Below are 22,347 nucleotides of genomic sequence, written 5' to 3' on the forward strand. Positions count from 1 at the left end.
AGAAGGATGAAATTGTTCCTAGAATGAAGTGAGATAACTAAGTGCCAGTATGAGGCAGTGCCCGGACACGGTTACTATGGCATGTGGGTTTTGTGTCTTGCAAAATGTGCCACAGAGAATAACAAATGCTGCAGGAAGGAAATGAAATTGCGGGTTGTGAGAGCTGTCCTCGTTAATGTTTTCTTTTAGCGAATACCAGGAAACAACATTCTACAAGAAAGAGTCCATTAGTATCAGTTAAAAAATGCTTCAGCAGAAAAACAGTCCATTAGCCCCACCACCCCAGGAAAGAGCTCTCTGTTTGACAGGGGTGCGCTGCTTCCTGGCCCTGCCAGCCACGTCCCTGGTGACCCTCTTCCTTTGCTGTTTTTCTCCAACTAATTACACCCCTCCCCAAGCATCCTCAACTCACAATCACAGTTCCCCTCACTGAGGTTGTCTTGCAGCTGAATCAGGAGGGATAAGGGGCAGAGGTCAATTAAATCAGACAAATAATTTTAAGGAAAACATAAAACAACGTTGGTCATTGAAAGGAGGATTAAATGAAATTTGGCCTGAGAGAGAGTCCAGCCTAGTTCAAAGTCTTGTGTAACTGAGTATGCAAATCAGTTGAATAGAGCTAGGGAAAGCTACTGCAAATGCTTTGTAATGAAGTAAGAGTGTCTTTCCCCCCAGTGTTAGGGCCCTTTAGCCTTCCAAATCCATTAGGAATTCTGTCCCATTTCCCCCCATCTCTGGATGGGGGAAATTCTACTCCTCTTCTTGCATTTTATGGGGCTGCTCATTTTATTAGAAAAAGTGTTTTTTAAAAGCCATCATAAGAAGATATGTCTTCTCCCTGTCACCAGTTTGAGCCCAACCTCAGAAAAAAAAAAAAATCTAGAAGAAACGATTAACTGATGTTTCTGCTTTTAGAGCATCCTGGGGGACAAATGCATCTCCATTAAGTGTGTAGCTGTTGAAAGCCGCCATAGACTTGGGAATGAACGCTGGTCTGAAGGCTGGAGGTTGGCAGGAGGGGGCTCTAATAGTGACTTGAAAAGCATGTTCCTCTCTGAGAATTCCTGAGAGTGGGTCATTAGAAGGGTGCTGCCAAGCCCGACGTGTCAGGGTTCAGGAGCACACTGCAGACAGTGACGGATAGGGCTCATTTGAAAGAAAAGACATGAGGAGTTAAAGTAAAATATGATTACAGCTCAGGACTCCAAGCTTTTATGCAGCCATGAGCTATTCTTGCTCAGTCTGCCTAGGGGAGGGAGGGCTGCAGGGTTCTGGTTCAGAGCAAGAATGGGAAGAGGAAGACACCTCTGTCTTGGGGTGAGTGGTGAGAAAAGAGGGTGTTAAGGCTTGGTTTGCTGGCTCAGGAAAAGCGGGAGGATGAGGTGAAGGCGTCTGTGGCTGAGTGAGAGGCCTCAGTCTTAGAGCCCCCCAGGGCTGCCGTTTCAGAAAGGACAGGGCCAAGGGCCATGCACAGCTGGCTTCACTGTTGGGACAGAGACCAGTGGCTGCGTTCTGTGAGAACCCCTGTTCCTCCTGTGGCCGATCTCCTCAAGGAAGAGGGTTGTGGCTAGGAGTCTGGATTGGAGTTCCAGAGCTGTGCGAGGTGAATCTGGGCATGTTCTTTCACCTCTCTGAGCCTCAGAGAGCAGAGAGGATCAGAATGCACACGAAGTCGTAGAGTCTGGCACATAGCCGTCATTTGTCAAAACCGAATTGCTATGGTAAAAGATGCTTAGTTTGAGTTTGGAAATGACTGGAAACGTGGGAAGGCCTCCCAGGCAGCTATGATCGAGATGTCTTCACACAAACAAGTATCTGATGTTTCCTGGGTGTTGTCGCAATTGGTGTCAGAAAGCTTGGGTCTTAGTCATGGTGACTAAGTAGTAGCTAACACACTGTGTTAACACAGTAACTGACCAAGTGTGGTAACTGCAGCAGCCCTAGTAAGCCTGTCAGGACTGAGGGTCTTTTAAAAAATAAGGGAAAATACTGAATATTTCATCTGCTTCCCAAGAGTTTGTGGGACCCATCAGACAACTCAAGAGTGCCTTTTGAAATGGCACAGACGGTACCACTGTGGTGGAGGCCTGTGTGCTGTGCAGGGTGTGACCCCTGGGGTAAGAGACTGTATTCACTAGAGTGTGGGGAGCTCTGTAAAGAGGCGAGAAGTGGGACAGGGCGAGTGTGAGGGGGGATCGCTAGGAAGCTGTCAGGTAGTCGATGAGGGACACAGGTTCCCCTGAGGGTGGGAAGTGTCTGGGTTATGACCAGGAAGACTCACATCCAGGCACAAGGGTGAGGTAGGAATCATACAGGACTTGTTTTTTGCAAGGAGTTTCCAGCAACTGGGACGGAAGTCCATAGAAGTTGAAAGGATAAAATAGTGACCATGATGACAGGTAATGATAATTGAGATCATTATTATTCATTTATTTGACATGTCTTGAATGCTCACTATGTGCTAAGAAGTGTTTTAGATGCTGGGCACAGGTATCTCTGTGAACAAAGCAGAAGAGCATCCCTGTCCTCATGGAGTTTATGATCTAAGCAAGAAAATAGAGCAGATTTAAAAAAATAAACACACACCCAGCACAAGGGGATATCCACAGTTGAACCCTGACATCACATCATATGAAAAAATAAACTCAAAATGGATCAGAGACCTAAGACTAAGAGCCAGAACTATAAAAGCCTAAGAAGAAAACATAGGCATCCAGCTTTGGGACCTTGATCTTGGCAGTAGAGTCTTAGTTCTAATACCAAAAACAAGCAACAATAAAAAAATAGATTAATTTAACTTCATCAAATTAAAAACACTTGTGCTTCGAATTACACTCTCAAAGAAGTGAAAAAAAAAACCCACTATTTTCTTGCAAACTTAAAACTGTTCTAAAATAATAGTCTAGTAGCTTAAAAATTCACAAAATGGGGACAATATCACAAATCATCTATTTAATTGGGGCACTCTATCTGGAAAATAGAAAGAATTCTTTAAAAATAGTCAAAAGATCTGAAGAGGAAAGTCTAGTTGTTTATCAGTTTGCCTAAAAGATGATACACAAATGGCTAATGAGCCTATGAAGAGACGCTCAACATCATTAACCCTCAGGGTGACGCAATGTAAGACGACAGTGTGCATTCATGTCATACTGGGATGGTACCATTTGAAGAGGAGAGAAAAGAATGCTTGTTTGTGAAGATACTTAGTTTCACTGTAAAAAAGTTTGTTTGTTTGATACTTGGCACGTTCCTACATTGTTGCTGGGAGTAAAGTAATACATACTTTGGAAAACAGTCTGGTAATTCTTTGAGAAGTTGAATTTAGAATTATCAGATGATCCAGCCTTTCCATTGCTAGGTCTACACCCGTGAGAAACGGGAACTTGCCCACTAAAAACTTGCTACATGAGGCCCTCCCTGGTGGCGCAGCGGGTTAAAGCACAGCACTGAGAAGCTAAAGCCACTTCCACATGAGTTCGATTCCCGCTTGCCCCGGAGGTGACCACATGGCATGGCAGACCTCTCCTGACCCGCCCGCTGCTCCCCTCAGCAGTGGACTTCGTCGCTCTACCTGTTCTGTTCCCCTCTCTGTCTCTGGTGAAGCCTCTCACCGCTCCTGAGCCTCTGGCCTGTACCCAGTTCTGTATGCACAAATAAATAAATCTTTAAAAAAAAAAAAAAAACTTGCTACATGAATGCCCATAGAAGCATTATTCAGAAGGCCCCAAAGTTTAAAAAAAAAAAATTCATTGATCCATCAACTAATCAATGGAGAAACAAGAGGGGATCCACCCTTGTGCCAGATGCCATTTGGCCACAGAAGGGCCAGAGCCCTACGGTACAGATGGCTTGGATTACCTTGAAAATGATGTTACCTGAAGGAAGCCAGCCACAGAAGATGCCGTGTGGTGTCACTCTATTTATATAGAGTGTATAATAGGCCAATATAAAGAGAGGGAAAGTAGGTTTGCGGTTGCTTATGACTAGTGGGAAATTGTAGAGGCCTTCCGAGGGCTGGTGACAGCTCTTTGGAAGTGATCCATTCTTTGGGGGGAGGATCATGTCCTAACTTGGACCATCATGATGGTTGCGTCCTCTTTGCATCTACAAAAATCCACTCAACTGTGCCCTTTACCGGGTGAGTTGTATGGGGTGTGATTTAGGCCTCAATTCAAGCTGTTTGCAAACAAATATAAATTAGGGATGTGATGGAAGTCCTGGAAGAAGAATAAAGCAGCAAGTCGGGGATTGGTGGGTGTTGCTATTTGGTAAGCCTGGTCAGGAGGGATCTCTCCAACAGATTGGACATTCCCGGGGAGACAGGGCAGAATGGAGGGAAAGTTTCACAGATCTGTTGGGGCAAGAATGGTCCAAGCTGAAGGAAGAACAAGCACAAAACAGATGCTGGAAGGCTTTGGGGGGCCTGTGTGGCTGAAGCTGTAAGGGGAAGAAGAACATTTGGCCCAAGTCTCGGAGACAGGCACCAGCTGCGTAATGCAAGACCACGTGGACAGGGCTTGGGAGTTTGGATTTTATCCTCAGTGTGATACAAGCTATTGTTTTTTGAAGCAAACCAAAGCAAATAAGAAAATTTACATGGTATGGTGACTGATTGTGTGTTTGTGGGATAGTCTAAGAAGAGTTGGAGTGAGTGGAAAGTGGGAGAACCAGCTCTCTGGAAGCAAAAAAAAAAAAAAAAAAAAAAAAAATCCTGGTTTGCAATTTTTGCTAATTTCTGTGGTGTAAATGCTCTCACATGGCCAATTTCAAGCTAGCTCTGGTTTGACAACAGGCTGGCAAGATTTCTGACAATTTAGCAATTGGTTCTTATGAGCCAGTACGAGCTCCACTGGCAAGAGACCAATCTAGAAACTTCTAGAACAGTAGTTAAGTGGTGGGGAAATAAGCAGATCTGGGGTACATTTTTAAAGTTTCCTACTATTAAGTATAAGGATCTGTGATATTGTTACTATATCTCATTTAATAGTCACATTAACCCAGAGGTGGCCATGTGTAACTTAGAAAAAGACACCCCTTTCCCTGAAAGCAACCAGCCTCACACCAGAGTGTATATAGTGTGCAGTGTGCAGGCTCAACATCAGCCTCCCTGAGGCCATTCACCCTGTAGGGCAGACCCTGTCAATTCACATGGAGCACCCCTTTGGCTTTGCATCAAAGATACCAATGTGACTCCCTTTTTATGGATGAGAAATTGATATTCCATGCCAGTTAAGGAACTTATCTGAATAGGGGAGATGGGATTTAAATCCTAAGTATAGCCTCACATCCCAACGTGAATCTGTATGGCTGGGCGATCAGGTAAGATGCCAGATAGCAAAAGCAAGGAGAAGGAAAGAAAAGAATGGAGTTACCTAAGGTTATAGGTGTTTATGGTGATCTAAGGTGAAGAGAAAGAAATTGCAGGTAGTAAGTATCTATTTTATTTAAAGTATTCCATGTCACTTTACATGAATTGGAAAGAAGGGAAATTTTAGTTTCACGGCAAAGATGAGATCATGGCTGCTCAGAGAGGTTAAGAAATGTACCCAGGGTCACACAGCAAAGTGACAATGGCCTGTGATCTGTCCGAAAACCTCTCAGAAGTTTGAGCACGCCCAGAGGACTTGAGCCCATCCTCCCATTGACATCAGACCAGTTGATGGACCTTAATTTTTCATCCATTTAAACAAACATTAAATGTTGATTATTTATCAGTCATCCACTAGAACTGTGGTGATGAATGAGGCAGTCTAAACTTGTAAATAACTCCACACCTCCCTCTATGTTCTCCCTTAAAGTCTGAGGCACAAATCTATTTACTTGCTCATCCTCAATCTACCCAAGTCTTTAAGGGAACCCAGGCTTCATGACACTTTTGACACCCACCTAAGTAGTGGTAGGAAATGTATCTGGACACAAGAAGGTGTCAAAATTGTATCTTCCCTTTCCTGTGCCCGAGTGTCACTTTGCCCCTTCCTGTCCCAATTCCCAAGCTGACAAAATCATATAGCAGCAGACTTTCTTGCTGACATGGGGCCGGCTCTCCACCTGCACCCTGTTCTTCACCCGTGATCTTCCTCCTGAAACAAGGGAGCTAATAAAGCCTGTTTTAGGAGGATGTGGGCACTTCCCTAGAACAGGGCCCCTTCCTGGCTTTGGGGAGGACCAGAGGATTAGGCTGGACTTTTTTTTTTCATGGAAATGGAATTCAAATTGGAACCTTATGTCTGGTTTCTCTGTGCTGCGGAGCAGGGCTAGCGCATGGCCTCCATCAGCCAGATCTGGCATACAGAGTTTTGCTGCCTCCCTGATTAGCTGAGCCTCTGCTTTCTCCCTAAATGGGAGGCTGTGCACAGAGCTTTTTCCTGTGAGAACTCACAGCTGGTGACAAGATTGTGTAAGGTAGTGACCTGGTGTGTCTGTGTGACTATAAGCTGTTGTGTGCACGTGAGTGTGCGTGTGAAATCCACACACACAGTACTGGTTCTGTGTCCAGAAGGGCAGATGAAAGGCTGAGCTTGTGCCCTTTGGACTTTACTATCATCATCCTCGCTGGGAGCAGCTCAGCTGGGTTCAACTCTCCATGCCATAACTTATGAGCTGAGGGCTTTGTCAAGATGTGGCTTCTCTTAAAGTGCTGGTTCTCCATTGCTACCTAACAAGCTTCAGAGACTTAAGAGCGGTTTCTTCTTGTTATATCTCACAATTTTCTGACCTAGGACTCTGGGCAAAAATCCCAGTGGGAAAGTCCTATATCTGATGTTGGGTCTCTGCAGGGGTACGTGGCCTGAACTAGGACTGCAGCAGCTAAGGGCTGTTTGGAGCTTCTGAGTCTGTCTGTCTGTCTGCTTTCTTGCACACATGTATTTATTTACATACTTTGCCCCCTGTTAGACTGTCCCTGGGTCAAGATCATGGCTGTTCTGCTCAAGACTCTATTTTAGCACCTAACACAGTACCTGGTACACAGATGTTCAACAATGATTTCTTGAATGAGTGAATAAGTTCCTCTAAAGCTTCCAGACAAGCAATGAAAAGAAAAGTGAGCCAGATAAGATCGATTGCTCCCTCAAGGAATTTTCTGTTTGTTTTCTCCATAGACATACATACATGTTGGTCTATTCAGCCTTGAAATGGCTGGAGAATTCTATTTGTTTTGCAGTTACTAAAGCTTCAGGAGATCAGGGTTCATGGATTTTTATCTATACTATTGCCTGGCATAATATAAAATGCCTGTGTTAATTAATGTGGGGTTTTCAGATTAATAGGTTCTGCGACTAAATGGGAGACACAGAGTACTTTGAGGTTTTCAGATGACAGATCAGTTGGAAATGTCCTCTACTGTAATTTTCACCTCTCCATATTTGGCTGTTAGTCTAAGAGCCTTCGGCTTCTGCCATTCATCTTCGGCTTACTGGAGCACTTCCCAATATAGAATGGTACAGGAATACTCTGGAATAAGGGGAAATGGCACCTGGGTGATGAGTGTATTTGGATTTTCTCTCTCTCTGCTGCTGGGTCACTGTAGCTGGTGACCAGGTCCTGGGCCGACAGGAGGGGTGGGTACAGCAAACCCACTCCTCGTCCAGCAGGAAGGTTCATGGTTTCTTGCCCCGTCTGGTTCAAGATGGGATTGCAGTTGAAGACTGAACAGGAAGCCCTGCTGCTGCCTGGAGGAAGGTGAAGTTCTCTCTACCAGTTGGAGGGCAGATGCCCGAAGGCCTTCTGAAAGCCGGAATTAGAACCATATGTCCAGGATCACACAGGGAGGGGGAAGAGCAGGGCTATGGTTTAGACCCAGAGTCCTCTCCTACAAGCCCGTCACTGTGCAAGAGGGGTAGCAAAGGTCTGAGGCAGTGCATGGGCAGAAAAGTGGCATCCCAGGCCTGGGGCCAGGCTCCCTGACCCCAATTTCAATGTCAAAGACTCCAGATGTGACTGTCATGGCCTATCTATTTTACCCAAAGGCAGCTTCCTCTAATTTCAACTCCAGAGACCCCGACCCCAATTTCTGACGCTGGGGGAAAATTGAAAATCATTTTCTTTTTGTTTTGTTGCAAAGTGATTCATGTCTTTTGCTTAAGTTCCCCATCATAACCATATTCTGAGCTTTGCATTTTTTTTTTGCCATAAAGTCCTTTAATTTATTTCCATAACTAAAAACTGTAAAGCTTTGTGGGAACTACAATGTCATCATGGTCACACACCTGTCCCTTGGTCACTTGGATGGGAACAACAGGTGGAAAGGTAATGGGAGCATGTCTGGGGCACGCCCTTCTCTCCACAACAGCCTTTTTTCCCTGCACCCTCTCCTCCCCTCCTCCACTAAATGCTCTTTCTGTCTCTGGACTGTGGCACCCTAGAAATTGTGCTGGACCCAAGCCTGGGTGGAAACAACATATGCATTTCTGAGAAGAGGGCTCAAAGGAGAAGGTTGCTTGTGAAGGGTGCCTTCGAGGCTCTGACCTGTTCAGAAGAAACTAATGATGTGAGAGGACCCCAAATAAATACAGCAGGACCCCCTCTTCCCTCACTTCCTATCCTGCTCCAAACTCCAGGGGTCCTGGAAGTCCAGATGCAAAAGGATCAATAACATTGTGTATCCAGAGCCCACTGGCCAGTCCCTGGTGTCTGGGAGGAAGAAGATCCTCCTTACATCAGACCATTTCCAGACTCCCCGAACCACCAAAAGCACAGGGAGGAGGAATGAATATTTTATAAAAGGCCATAAAACATAATTTGTTCCTTTGAGTGAATTAGAGGCTGTAGTTAAAAAAGGAGAGAAGTTACCATCCGTGGATCAGGAGTTTTGCATTATTAATCCCCAGCATTTTCATTACATCAGAAAAGGAGGAGATCCAGAACATTAAAATAACACCCTTAGCTCCTCAGGAAAGGAAAGAGCATCTTGAAGGTCCAACTGCCTACCCTTGAGGCCCCTGGGTGGGGACAGCGACACCGTCTGGGCACTTGGGGGCTGGGTGACAGAGGGCGTGGAGGAAAGCTTGACCCAGTCTTACCTCACAGCTCGTGTTTCCATCACAGGGCCTAGGGTGGTGTGTGCGTGCGTGTGCGTGTGCGTGTGTGTGTTGAATGATCCCTTCAGGCGGCCTCCTCTTTCTGGAGGGTCCTCCCTCTTCTTCCCCTTCATTGCCCAGCAGTCCTTGGCTTGCCCGAGATTGGAAGGGGAACTCTACCTTGGAAAAGTGCCTAAAAGTGGAACATCTTTGAGACTTTGTCTTCGCTCTGCTTTGGGGGCCTATCTATTTTACCCAAAGGTAGCTTCCTCTAATTTCAACTCCAGAGACCCCGACCCCAATTTCTGACGCTGGGGAAAATTTGAAAATCAAATCTTTTTGTTTTGTTGCAAAGTGATTCATGTCTTTTGCCTTAAGTTCCCCATCATAACCATATTCTGAGCTTTGCCTTTTTTTTTTTTTTGCCATAAAGTCCTTTAATTTATTTCCATAACTAAAAGAATATTCTACCCCAAGGCCTCCAACATTCAGAAAAATCAACCACAGGTCTAAAACAGGTCTAAACTTTGAAGCTATACTTTTCTTAACTATGTAAAGTTTCCAGGAGCATCTCTTGTGATCATATTCAAAGGGAAATTTATTCCAATGGTGGGAAAGGTGGGAGCACATTTTCTTCATCTTTCTAGAGAATACCCTGAAAGTTCTGACACTTTTGTGTGTTTTTCTCCCATTATTGGAATAGCTCCTGGTACCTCTTTCCCTCATCCCTGCTATTTGGGGTCATGGCTGGAATTAGGTGTGTCTGACTGGATGGCTCTTTCTTCCACCCAATCCCCATCTTGCTGTAGGAATGTGCACACACACACACACACACACACAACTACATATGATTTGCTTTTATTCCATCTTGAGAGGGTAGTGTCATTGTAGGTGAAGGGAGCTCTTGTTGGACCGGGTAGCATTCCTTAATTTTTTTTAATATTTATTTATTTGTGCATACAGAGCTGGAGTACAGGCCAGAGGTGCAGGGATAGTGAGACGCTTCACCAGAGACAGAGAGGGGAGTGGAACAGGCAGATCAACAAAGTACACTGCTGAGGGGAGCAGCGGGCGGGTCAGGAGAGGTCTGCCTCGCCATGTGATCACCTCCAGGGCAGGCGGGGATGGAACTCATGCTGAAGTGGCTTTAGCTTTTTAGTGCTGTGCTTTAACCCGCTGCACCACCAGGGAGGGCCCGCATTCCTTATTTTATCTGTTTACTAACCAGTGCTTTCTGATAAGCTACTTCATCATTTCTTTTTGGTTATTTTAGCCTCCTGTTTCTCACTGTTGCTTGTCAGCTAACATGTGAATCTGTTATGTGAAGGATAGGATGCCAGGCTGGGAAGAAAACTCAAGAGAGGCTCCTTGTGCTCACAGGGTTTGCATGTGAGCTTGTGCTTCTCTCTCATCTGTCACTGTATCCTAGGAGTCTTTGTTATAACCCATCAGGTAGAACAGTCCTGTGGCACAGGGAATATGAGATCGGGATTTCAATCATGATAGCCACAAGACCATGGGAAAGTCATCTCATTCCAAAGTCCTATTTTGGTATCAGCAAACTAATGCAGTTGAGTGAAGTAATGCTCACTGTCACTCTGAAAGCTTGTTTTCTATGATTTAAGTTTGTCAAATTATGTTCTACAGAGCACAGCTCTCCCAAAATGTAAGGTTTTGTGAAAAAGAGGGTTTTGTGGTTAAATCCACTTAAGAAACACTGGGCTAAATTATGTCAAATGTATTAGAGTCGTTAATCTTGTAATGTTTACTGTGAACCTCTCTGAGACAGTGTCAGATTCCTATGGGGCTGGAGGGGCAGGGAGAGAGAAAAAATATATATATGTATGTATGTATATATATATATATATATATATATGTATGTATGTATACACACACACACACATATACATAGAATTGTGAAAAACACAATTTGAGAATGAAGAACAGAATGCTTACAACAGGAACTCTGGACTCAGTTGATTTTGGAGCTCTGTGCCCATTAGTTTTGCAACTTGGATCATTATTTAATTTTTCTGTGCTTCAGTTTCTCATTTTTATGAGGTAGCTGGGGAAAACTAGTTCACAGCTCTTAGAAAAGTACTTAGAATAGAACAACATTCACTAAATACTTATAACTAGTAGTTACCTTTTGTAAATACTTCCTAAAAGGCTAATAGACAAATACTTTCTTCTTTTTTTTTTTTCATGAAGACAGACCACAACATGAGCCCAGATGTTAAACCACACATACGTTGTTGCTACCTTAGTGGGAAAAAAATTAGGTCAGAGACTTGACAAGGAAGAGCCAAAATTTAAAACAGTTCTATATAAACACATGAAAATCTCTACAGATTGACATGGTGTGAAGCAGACTAAACAACAATGAGAAGAAAAATATTGACCCAAGTTAAGCTTTTGAAATTAATTTCAGGCTACATATTCATTCCTCTTCTTGTGGCCACAGAAAATTGAAACTTCATGATCTCTTGTTGTAATATGTCTTGCAAGCAGGAGAGTAAATAGATGTATTAGTTAGGAGAGGCTAGGTTATGCTGAAATAACAAACATTCCATTAATCTCAGTGGAGTATATTAAAAGAGTATTTATTGCTCATATTACATATGCATCACTGGATATTTAGTATGGCTCTTATGACTCTGCTCTGTCTCTCAAACTGGGTCATTGGCTGATGGAGAAGCTACATTCCCAAGTGTTCTGGATTGTCACAGCAGAGGAAAAGAGTTCTAGAAACTAAGTTCCAAAGACTAGCTATGACACATGTCATAACTCCCCAACTAGAACTAGTCACACGATCACATCCCACCAAATGTGGGCCAGGAAGGACACAATCCTATCAAGCGGTCGCTAGGTGAAGCACTGCAAATATTTGGCAAGTGGCAGTCTTGACGACCACCAGCTGCTCTTTTGATCATGAAGGTGGGCTTTCAGATGCAAAATGCACCCACTCACTTTTTAAGGGAGACAACCCAAAGTCCTGTCTAGGCCTGGTATCAAGCTGAAATTCTAGATGTCTAGTGGTATCCTTATGTTAGAGAGAGACATGCACTGATTCTACATCAATGATCAATGTGGTTCTATGTAATTCAGAGATTTTAGGGAACCAAATAAACAAGTTATAGATGCTGATTTCACAATAGAACAGATCAGGTTTGACATGGAAAAGGATTTCAATAAATATATTCCCATTCAGAAAGGGAAAAGTTGGGAGCAATGCAACTGTCACTGGTCTGTAGTGATTCTGAAATCCTGCCTTGTGGCTAGAGGACGGTTCGTTTTCTCCTTCTGGAAGGTTCTTTATTCTCTGCGATCTACCTTGGTCATGCCTAAGATGGGTATTATACACTCCATCAGTGTTGGGGATTGAGCAGCTTTCTCAGCTTGCTTCCTGCCCATAAAAATGTAGGGGCCCTGTGGCCCTCCCTGGTGGCGCAGCGGGTTAAAACACAGCACTAAGAAGCTAAAGCCACTTCCGCATGAGTTCAATTCCCACCTGCCCCAGAGGTGACCCACATGGCCCGGCAGACCTCTCCTGACCAACCTGCTGCTCCCCTCAGCAGTGTACTTCGTCAATCTGCCTGTTCTGCTCCCCACTCTGTCCCTGGTGAGTCCTCTCACCCTCCACATCTGTGGCCTGTACCCCAGTTCTGTATGCATAAATAAATAAATCTTTAAAAAAAAATGTAGGGGCCCTACAAATTGTTTCAAGTCTTGGACAGTTACAAGTGGTTTAGTCCATGCTGCCTTTGAGTATAATTCCTTAAGTCTTCTGTTGGTTCCAGGCAGTATTATGTGCCAATAGCTAATGACCACACTCACTGTTCTTCCTGAGAACCTAATGGGGTAATTTGAATCTATCAGGTTTCTACGGGAGGCTTTTAAACCATTTTGTCCAATTCAAATGACTTTGGGAGTGGAGGAGAGTCACACCTTTAATTAAGTTTTTGTTCTAAAATGCCTTATTCTATTCTTAGATATCAATGATGGACATGACGACCTTATGCTTGATTTTGGTCCATGAAACAGGATGTGTCCAAACCAGCCCTTCTTGCATCAGAGGTAGTTTAAGTTTTGTTTACTTCTTACTGGACATGATGGGCAATTGCCTCATTCTACATGAAAATCCCTGCATTTTGGACTCTGTCCTGTTCATCTTATCTCTGCTGCTAGCTGTCTGATTCTTGTTTGAGCTTATCTACATTAAAATACATTATCAGACACAGCCAGTAGAGGATACCTGCAATGTGTATTCCAATCTCTCTGAGATAAGCATGTTTTAAGGCACACTGCCTGCCTGCCTGCCTGCTAAGCTATCGAAGGAGACAGTTTTTCAAATATTTTGTCACTGTAATATGAATTGCCTGTAACATCTTCCAATAAAATTTCTTTACTACCTGTCAAATGGCCACTGAACCGCAAATTTTAGGCTTTGGGTTCAAACATTTTCTCAATTCTGGGTACCACTATTTCTGAATCAGTTTGACTAACTGCGCTGGAGAATGAATCCCAAGAATCACCAGAGGATTAGAATGACAGAGGACTATTTCTTGCTTATGACATCTCTATTATTTTGACTGGGGGTTCAGTCCAGTCACCTCCCTCTGAAACCCACCTGACTATGACAGAACTGCCCACCACCACCACCTAAAGTGACAGTGACCATGGTGGGCCGGGCTGAAGAAGAGCTCTGAAGGTGTTTACATTGGTGGTTAAACATTTGGGGACAGATCTCCTCATCGAATTCTCTGCTCTCTGGTGGGTAGAGAGCTGGAGCTATTTGGGGAAAAGCACCAATCACCACTTCAGTAAGGGAATGGCAGGAAGAAGGAGGCTGCACACTTATGATACCAACACGCTCTCTTGGGATCCTCCCTGAAAGATGAGGCATTCTTTATAGATTTATTTCTTGGCATGGTTACTCATTTCCTAAGGCTGTTGATTTGCATGGCACAGATGTCTAATGCATTCCTTTTCCAATATACAGCTTCACTCAAGCGAAAGCTGTTAGATTTTTCTCCAGTGAATTCTGGAGCGTCATTGTCATCATCCCCACTTTGTGGCTGATATCATCATCACCACCATCATCATCATTAAAAACTGTGACAAGCCTGCTAATTACTAATGACGTTGAGCTATAGGATATGTATTTGCATTTGGTCCCGGGGAGAGTCCAGCAAAAGCGAGACAGGCACGGTGCTTCCAAAGGCCAAATTAGTAGTGGGAGTGTTTATTCTTAGAGTTATGCTATCAAATGTGGGTAGGAGACAACAATTAGTTTGTAGAATGAGAGGATGCTACTGGCAGCAAATTAACCCTTACAGCTCAAGTCATTAATTTCTTTTTAATGTAATTCCTAGATGACCAAATTTAGGGGATGTTTGCGGGCATGTTCTCACACGTGCATACACGCAGAAGGTAGAGAGCAAAAGGAAAATAGCAAATAAAATATGACAATATGGATCTTCCTTTATTCTCCCTCTTTGCCCCAAATCAGAAGCTAATTCCTTCATCTCTCAGGAGAGAAGATGAGCTAGAAAGAAGGGGGTTGGGTCTGGTGGGACTGTTTTAGTGTCAGAAGAACGTCTTTCTGTCTGTCCTGAAAGATAGAAGATCAAGGGCAGTGGTGTCTGATTCATCGCCCCTGCCCTGTCTACAGGTAACTCTTCTTCGGGAGAGTGTGTGTATCCCTGTGCACAGCTGTTTACTCAGCAGGAACCCAAAGAGATGCCCACTTACCAGTCTTTCCGCCCAAAGGGGTCTGTGAGTGAGCCGCCAGAGAAATATCCATTCTCAGAGAAGATTCTGAGGAACACGGCTGAGTCTATGAACATGGTCCTCCTTTCCCAGAGAGAATTACAATGTTTCTCCCGCAGGGATGTGGTGAGCACAGGCACTAGTGCACGTATGTACACGTATGTATGTACACATATGCACAGCCCAAAGTAGAAGAAAATGTAATAAAAGAGGCTGGGGAAATAGAGTAGAATCACCATCTATATGGTTGGATGGTACTTTGTAGCATTGAGGGTAGAATTAAACATACAAACGATTATCACATTCAAGTCACACTAGATACACTCACCTTGGCTGCCACATACACCATTTTTGGTGGTTCCTTTGGGCACCCCACTTTTCTCACCATGTACTTCTGATCTGCTGTGGATAACTGGCTCTCATAGCAGTGAGCATGGTTCCCACGAGAGGATGGAGCCCTGGGGTCTGCTCCCTGGACCAACCTTTTGTGTTTTCTTCCCACTCACTGACAACCCTCTATCTCTTCTGCTCCTTTCCTCCTGAGCTGACCTGAAAATGGCAGAGCGCAGTGAAGGACTAGCTGTGGGCCTCACATTTCTTTTCATTGTCATCAATATTCTGTCTCTCTCAAAGACTTTAGTGGCAACGGTTGAAATATTTCTAAATCTTTTACACTCACAACGCATAAGTTGCTATGTCATATTCCAGACCTGAACACACAGTCACCTTCTTGACATTCACAAGGAGACATCTGCATGTCTAATTGGTCTCTCCAGCATAATATGTCTAAAAATGAGGGCTGGATTGATGCCATGTGTTAACCCCCTCTTCCCTTTCTCAATCAACAGCATTGCCAACCCACCTGCAGCTCAAACCAACAACTTAGCATTTCTTAGGCACCAGTTTTGAACGATCCTATGTCCTTAACACCTCCCCCAAACCCCACCACCTTGACTCGGCTTGCTTTGTGCAAACCCCTGACATTTTGTCCCCTGGTCGCTACATTTCACAGTCTTTCTGTTTCTTCTTTTGCACATCATGGTTGGTCCTTCTCACAGCCTTGACGTATCCAGAAATCATATCATATCCCCTTCCCTCAGTATGAAATCATTGTTGGCTTCACATGGCCTTGAAGATAAATCCTGAGCACCTCAACCTCTCAGCTTTTATCCCATGTTCTTTCTCACCCTTATCTTATGCGTTTCTTCCCTGGACCATTCTTCTCTTTTTAAAAAATCAGACTTGGACACCCAGGACATTTTCAGCTCAGGGTTTTTTACATCTGTCTGCCCAGAATAGTCTTCCCGTGCTTCTAGCTTCACTGGTTCAATCTCTTCTTTGACGTCTCCGTTGAAGGATTACCTGAATTTTCTCAACTACTTCTTCAACATTAAATTCCCAAGTTTATTTCTGGCAGAGCATCCTGTTTGTTTTCTTCAAAGCTTTATGACAACATGTTAATATCTTCTTTACTGTCAAAACTTTCTATCTGAAACAGAAATATTCATAGAGTAGAATCACCATCTGTATGGTTGGATAGTACTTTGTAGCATGACGATCTCAGCTCCTGAGGACAGTTCGTAGAGCTCACTTCTAACCGCCCCCCGCCCCCACCCCCACCCCGCACCTGGCATCTGCTGAACACCACGAAGTTTCTCAATAAAAGCTAAATTAATAAAGGATCCTGCCGTTGTGTCTTTAGCTACAGCAGGACACATCCGTACTGGCCTGAAGCCGCACTTGGTGGGTGCTGAGCTGTGTCCTGTCACTGGAAGCAGGACCCATACCCAGGAGAGAGGAAATGTCACTTGTCGTCTGTACCAGGGAGCTGGCACATCTGAAAGTGTGATCTTACTCACTCTTAATATATGCTTGAGAGGAAGGATCTAGGCATGGGGCTTTTCTAAAGCTAAGAAATGAGTCGATTTCACAAAAGAACTAAAAACAGAACTCTGATTCATGAATTTGCTAATGGCTTTTCCCTTCAGGGGAACCTCCCTGTGCACAGTGAAACCTCTCTTGGGGCACCGCCTCATGCCTGATGTGAAGGTAACCATGGGGCATCGCTCTGCCTGTAAGTTGGCAGCAGAGTCAGCCAGGCTTAACCCGTGGGCTTCCAGGCAGTGGCTCCTGCCACCGTGCCAGACCATGCCCCTTCTCGTCCTTCCCAAATTTCTCTCAGGGCTCCTGTGAAGCACGCCTCACCTAGTTCACAGCCTAGTGAGGAAAACAGGCAATAATGAAAATGAACATTCAAATGAAGAATTCATTTTACATTTTGAAAACAAATACAAAGGGAAATCGTGTACAAATCAATTTACAAGCTAGAAAATAATTACAGATAATTAGACAAGGATAAAAGTGTACCTTTTATATTGTATTTGTTGCAGGTTTCTTTTATTTATTGTTGTTAATATTATTTTGGGGGGGGATGGAATAACTCACTTACTCAAAGTCTAACTGGCTTAGTTGCGTACGTATCCTGTAAATAGAAAAACAATCGATGGGCCATTCTATACACTTGTTTATTGGCTTTTATGGAAACACGCAAGGTGAGAGGAGGGAGTGAAGCTCAACAGTTCTCTGTAGAAAGGCAGCAGAAGCTGCTATCTGCCAGACTCCAGAGGGACATAAGTAGAGAATGAAGATGCAGGGAGACGCTCAGCTCCTCCAAATCACTCAGCACTGACCTCCCTGCTGCACGACCAGAAACCAGGACCAAGAAATAGTGCCCTATTTCTTCCTACTCTTCTAGGAGCAAATGCTACAAAGAGCGAGTGTGGTTTTCAAAAACCAGCTTGCAACACAAAACACTCCTACATGGGCTTAGCGGTCTGATTGTCTCGTTATGTATCGTTCCAGGCATGATCATTCATGCCCCTTACTAATGATCAAACATGGGTAAGAGAGTACACAAGAATACCTTGGAATTGTCATTCAATTCATTCTGGCTAGAGTCAGCCAAAAAGGGGAAACTGAGGCACAGAGAAGCAAATGTCAGCCATACCTGAAAGTGGCGGTCTGAACCAATCACTGCCACCCTCCCCAACCAGATCTCAACCTGTTGGACCTGGTGAGAAAGATGGGATCTTTGGCAGAAACGGATGAAAACCATCCTTACCTTTTCCTTCTGGCTTGCTAGGGAGAGCCTCATCTACAAGTTTTGGCCACCACCCAGATACTGCCAGACAGATGCCCATGTCGCATCCCTGGGAGGAGAAGCCATCTTTCTCATTGGGTTGTGAGACTGAAGTTATGGCACAGGTAAGGCACCTGGAATGTGGCTGGCTTCTGTCACTAAGGCAGCTATTATTTTTATTAACACACATTTCCACACCCCTTTCTCTCGCCCTTTGCAATGGGCTGTGTAATGACAGGCTCCAGGACGCATTCCCAGGGAGGCCAGGAGCAAATGAATTCCAGGGACTGACTGAACAGTGCCTCCGAAATGACTGACTCCATCTTCACGGAGGCTTCTGCCTAAGTTCTCACTTCTCCCCGGGAACACTTCTGATGGGAAGTGCAAGACAGACTTCCAGTGCTTCATGCGACCATCATTTCACCCTCCCAGGAGAGAGCAGCCTCGCCCTCCCAGGCTTGCAACCAGAGGTATGGAATTCCGTGGGGACTTGCATTGGAGCCGTTTAAATTGGAAGCTCTTGAGACATTTCAAAAATATCCCCCCCCCCCTTTAAAGTAAAGATTGGAGAAGCCTGGTCAATAGGTTTTTGTAAACACAGAGGGATAAACTAGGATTTATTTATTTATTATTAGATGTCTGGGTGAGCGCAGGCACAATGCTCTGTGCTGCGTCCCGGGCGGGGTGTGTTTTCTTATTGATGAAATGCACTGCGCAGGTCAACTCCTCCGTAAACCGAAATGGGAAAAGCTGATTGCGGGGGTGGAGGGGGTGTGGTATTAGGGTACAGTTGCTAGTTTGGAGGGGGACTTGCGTGTGAATGGGTGAGAGGGAGAGGCGTGCCAGGAGAGCGCGGGAAAGATTACTGGGAAGGCAAGTGTGTGTCTAATTCCAGGGCGCCCTGGTCGCTGCAGCCCCTGGCTGGGCGAGGGGTGTGATGTGGGGGTGGGGTGGGAGGGGGCAGCAGGCGGGGCCTGCCACGTCACTTGGAGAGTGTGTTGGGAAGGAAGGGCAGAGCCGAGAGCCGAGCCGCTGCAGCTGCGGCCGCTGCAGTGAAGGCTTGAGCGGTGGGGAGGTGGGTTCCCGCGCCCAGGCTGCGGGGCAGCCCCAGGGCCCTCCCAGAGGCCTGCGGTGAGGCTCCTAGGGAGGAGCTGGCGGCGGGAACGGCGACCTTGGCCAGACGGCACCCGCGGTGGACGTAGGGCGGAGGCCGAGCCCCGCCAGGAGTCTTCGCCGAGCGGGAGGGAGGCGCATCTGGCGCCTCGGTACCAGCGGCAGCCGGGGGTCTTGAGCCGTGGGAGAGGCGCAGTGGGAGCTGGGAAGGGCTAACCCTTGTGGAGGGCGGACCCTGCGTCCGGGAGCCCAGGCTCAGGCGCGGCGGGGGGCGCAGCCACGGGTCTTTGCGGGCACCCAGTTTCACACGGGCCAGTTTGCGGTTCCAGGTATCCCAGTAAGCTCCAGCACCAGGCGCGGTTGACTGGAAGCGGGGAGCCAAGTCCTCCGCTTCCAGGTCACCTCCCCAGACTTAGTCTTGCCGCAACCAGAGCTTCAGGGCTCCGGGACCCAACCTCCAGGTCAGAGCGCGAGCTCGGAGGAGCGCGAGCCGAGCCCCACCCTAAAAAGAGGGCGCAGCCGGGAGCCGGGAAACCGTGCGGCGCTGCAGCGCCGGCGTCGTGGGCGCCGTCCTAGTGGCGAGAGACATGAGATCGGAGAAATCCCTCACGCTGGCGGCGCCGGGGGAGGTCCGGGGGCCGGAGGGGGAGCAACAGGATGCGGGCGACTTCCCGGAGGCTGGCGGGGGCGGGGGCTGCTGCAGTAGCGAGCGGCTGGTGATCAATATCTCGGGGCTGCGCTTTGAGACTCAGTTGCGCACCCTGTCGCTGTTCCCCGACACGCTGCTGGGGGACCCCGGCCGCCGCGTCCGCTTCTTCGACCCCCTGAGGAACGAGTACTTCTTCGACCGCAACCGGCCCAGCTTCGACGCCATCCTCTACTACTACCAGTCGGGGGGCCGGCTGCGGAGGCCCGTCAACGTGCCCCTGGACGTCTTCCTGGAAGAGATCCGCTTCTACCAGCTGGGAGAGGAGGCCCTGGCGGCCTTCCGGGAGGACGAGGGCTGCCTCCCCGAAGGTGGTGAGGACGAGAAGCCGCTGCCCTCCCAGCCCTTCCAGCGCCAGGTGTGGCTCCTCTTCGAGTACCCCGAGAGCTCGGGACCCGCCCGGGGCATCGCCATCGTCTCGGTGCTGGTCATTCTCATCTCCATCGTCATCTTTTGCCTGGAGACGCTCCCCCAGTTCCGTGCAGATGGTCGAGGAGGAGGAAGCAGTGGTGGTGGCATGAGCAGAGTCTCCCCGATTTCCAGGGGGAGTCAGGAAGAAGAGGAAGATGAAGAGGATTCCTACACTTTTCACCCTGGCATCTCCTCTGGGGGAGTGGCAGCTGGGGGCTCATCCTCACTTAGTACTCTTGGGGGCTCCTTCTTTACAGACCCCTTCTTTTTGGTGGAGACGCTGTGCATTGTCTGGTTCACCTTTGAACTCCTAGTGCGCTTCTCTGCCTGCCCCAGCAAACCAGCCTTCTTCCGAAACATCATGAACATCATTGACTTGGTGGCCATCTTCCCCTACTTCATCACCCTGGGCACTGAGCTGGTGCAGCAGCAGGAGCATCAATCAGCCAGTGGCGGGGGTGGCCAGAACGGGCAGCAGGCCATGTCGCTGGCCATCCTCAGAGTGATCCGCCTGGTCCGCGTGTTCCGCATCTTCAAGCTCTCGCGCCACTCCAAGGGGCTGCAGATCCTGGGCAAGACCTTGCAGGCGTCCATGCGGGAGCTGGGCCTGCTCATCTTCTTCCTCTTCATCGGCGTCATCCTCTTCTCCAGCGCCGTCTACTTCGCGGAGACCGATGACGATGATGCACTCTTTCCCAGCATCCCTGATGCCTTCTGGTGGGCGGTGGTCACCATGACCACGGTAGGGTACGGAGACATGTACCCCATAACAGTGGGGGGCAAGATCGTGGGCTCGCTGTGTGCCATCGCGGGGGTCCTCACCATCGCCCTGCCGGTGCCGGTCATCGTGTCCAACTTCAACTACTTCTACCACCGGGAGACAGAGCAGGAGGAACAAGGTCAGTATACCCATGTCACTTGTGGGCAACCTGCGCCGGATCTGAAGGCAGCTGACAATGGACTTGGCAAGCCTGAATTATCCGAGGCCACCCGGGAACGGAGACCCAGCTATCTTCCTACTCCTCATCGGGTATATGCAGAGAAAAGGATGCTCACTGAGGTTTGATCGACCCAGCCAGGGCTTGCCCGAGAAGGATGGCACTGAACAGACAGTCCCTTAGGCCTCCTTCTCGTTGTCTACTGATCTCACCCTAGCACCAGTTGACATCGTGAACTCCCTCCCCTGTAGCCAGTGGATGGCATCCAGGACCAAATGCCTGAACTGTCGGCCTTGTTGCTCGATCCCTGCAGCATTCAAGGTTTATCCATCTAAATGACATTTTAGAAATTTTAATGGTGCCACCCATTTGTGCCCGTCTTCTGTCACATGGATGTGATTTCCATCTGACCTTCCCTCAAGACTCTGCTTTTACATGTCTGGGACTTGCGATATTGGTAAGAACAGAGATGTCAGCAGGATGGAAGCGGGCTTACCTGGGTCTTGTTCCTTTCCTTAGTGTCCTTTGCCTTAGGACAAGCACCTGTCTTAGCCTTTGGCCCCATGGTAACTAGCAGAAGCTGGAGGACTGAATCAGTGTTCACCTTGCTGTTCCTTCCAGTGCCCGGTAACACCTGCTGGTCATTCTGCATCCCTTGGTTGACCCCTTAGTGCACAACTCAAAATATCTTTAACCCTGGCTGGAATTAGAGAAACTAAAATTAAATTTGGCCATTTGGAGGACATCAGGGGTCATTTGGGAGCAAAGGGGTCAGTGGATTTGTCCAGGTGGATTCCAGCACAACAGGTGTCAGTCTCTGGTCTACATTTAGTCCTCCCCACTCTGATCCCCTACTCTCTCTAGCTTCCAGGAAGGTTCCTTCTCAAAGCCAAATACTTTTTGTGCAAGTGCCTTCCTGTGCAGAGGAACTGGAAAAAGGGATCACAGAGACACTGCTGAGCAGAGGCAGCACCTGGCTGGGGCACACATCTGAAGACCTGTGCCACCAGGCACTGCTATCTGGGAGGGGCAAGGAAGCTTGTTGCAGAGGGCATATGTCCCCCCTCGCGCCCCCCCCCCCCCCCCCCACTCTCCTTTCCCCCAGCCCTCTCTAGCTTCTGCCTGTCTTTCTGTGAATTTGATTTAGCATTGCAGCGGAAGACTTTCTGGAGCCAGCTGCAGCTAAAGCCTGCAAACAGGGAAAAGCACACTTGGATGCTAGCGTGGGTTTCTCCTATTTTATGGGCAATG

The 22,347-nt window shown here is 47.0% G+C and overlaps 1 protein-coding gene across 1 annotated transcript; it reads left to right on the forward strand.

Annotated features, from left to right (window-relative positions):
- The first annotated feature begins 18,899 nt into the window (after positions 1 to 18,899).
- Positions 18,900 to 22,233, forward strand: KCNA6 (potassium channel, voltage gated shaker related subfamily A, member 6). The gene has a single exon (XM_004692861.2). It carries the CDS (start codon positions 19,629 to 19,631, stop codon positions 21,222 to 21,224), a length of 1,596 nt encoding a protein of 531 aa, XP_004692918.1. The 5' UTR covers positions 18,900 to 19,628; the 3' UTR covers positions 21,225 to 22,233.
- The last annotated feature ends 114 nt before the right edge of the window (positions 22,234 to 22,347 follow it).

Source organism: Condylura cristata, unplaced genomic scaffold (genome assembly GCF_000260355.1).
Source record: "Condylura cristata isolate star-nosed mole 26May11 unplaced genomic scaffold, ConCri1.0 scaffold00034, whole genome shotgun sequence".
Lineage (NCBI taxonomy): Eukaryota > Metazoa > Chordata > Mammalia > Eulipotyphla > Talpidae > Condylura > Condylura cristata.

Bases quoted from the DNA above. Each gene is read 5' to 3' on its own strand.
- KCNA6 (XM_004692861.2), top strand. From the start codon at position 19,629: ATGAGATCGGAGAAATCCCTCACGCTGGCGGCGCCGGGGGAGGTCCGG.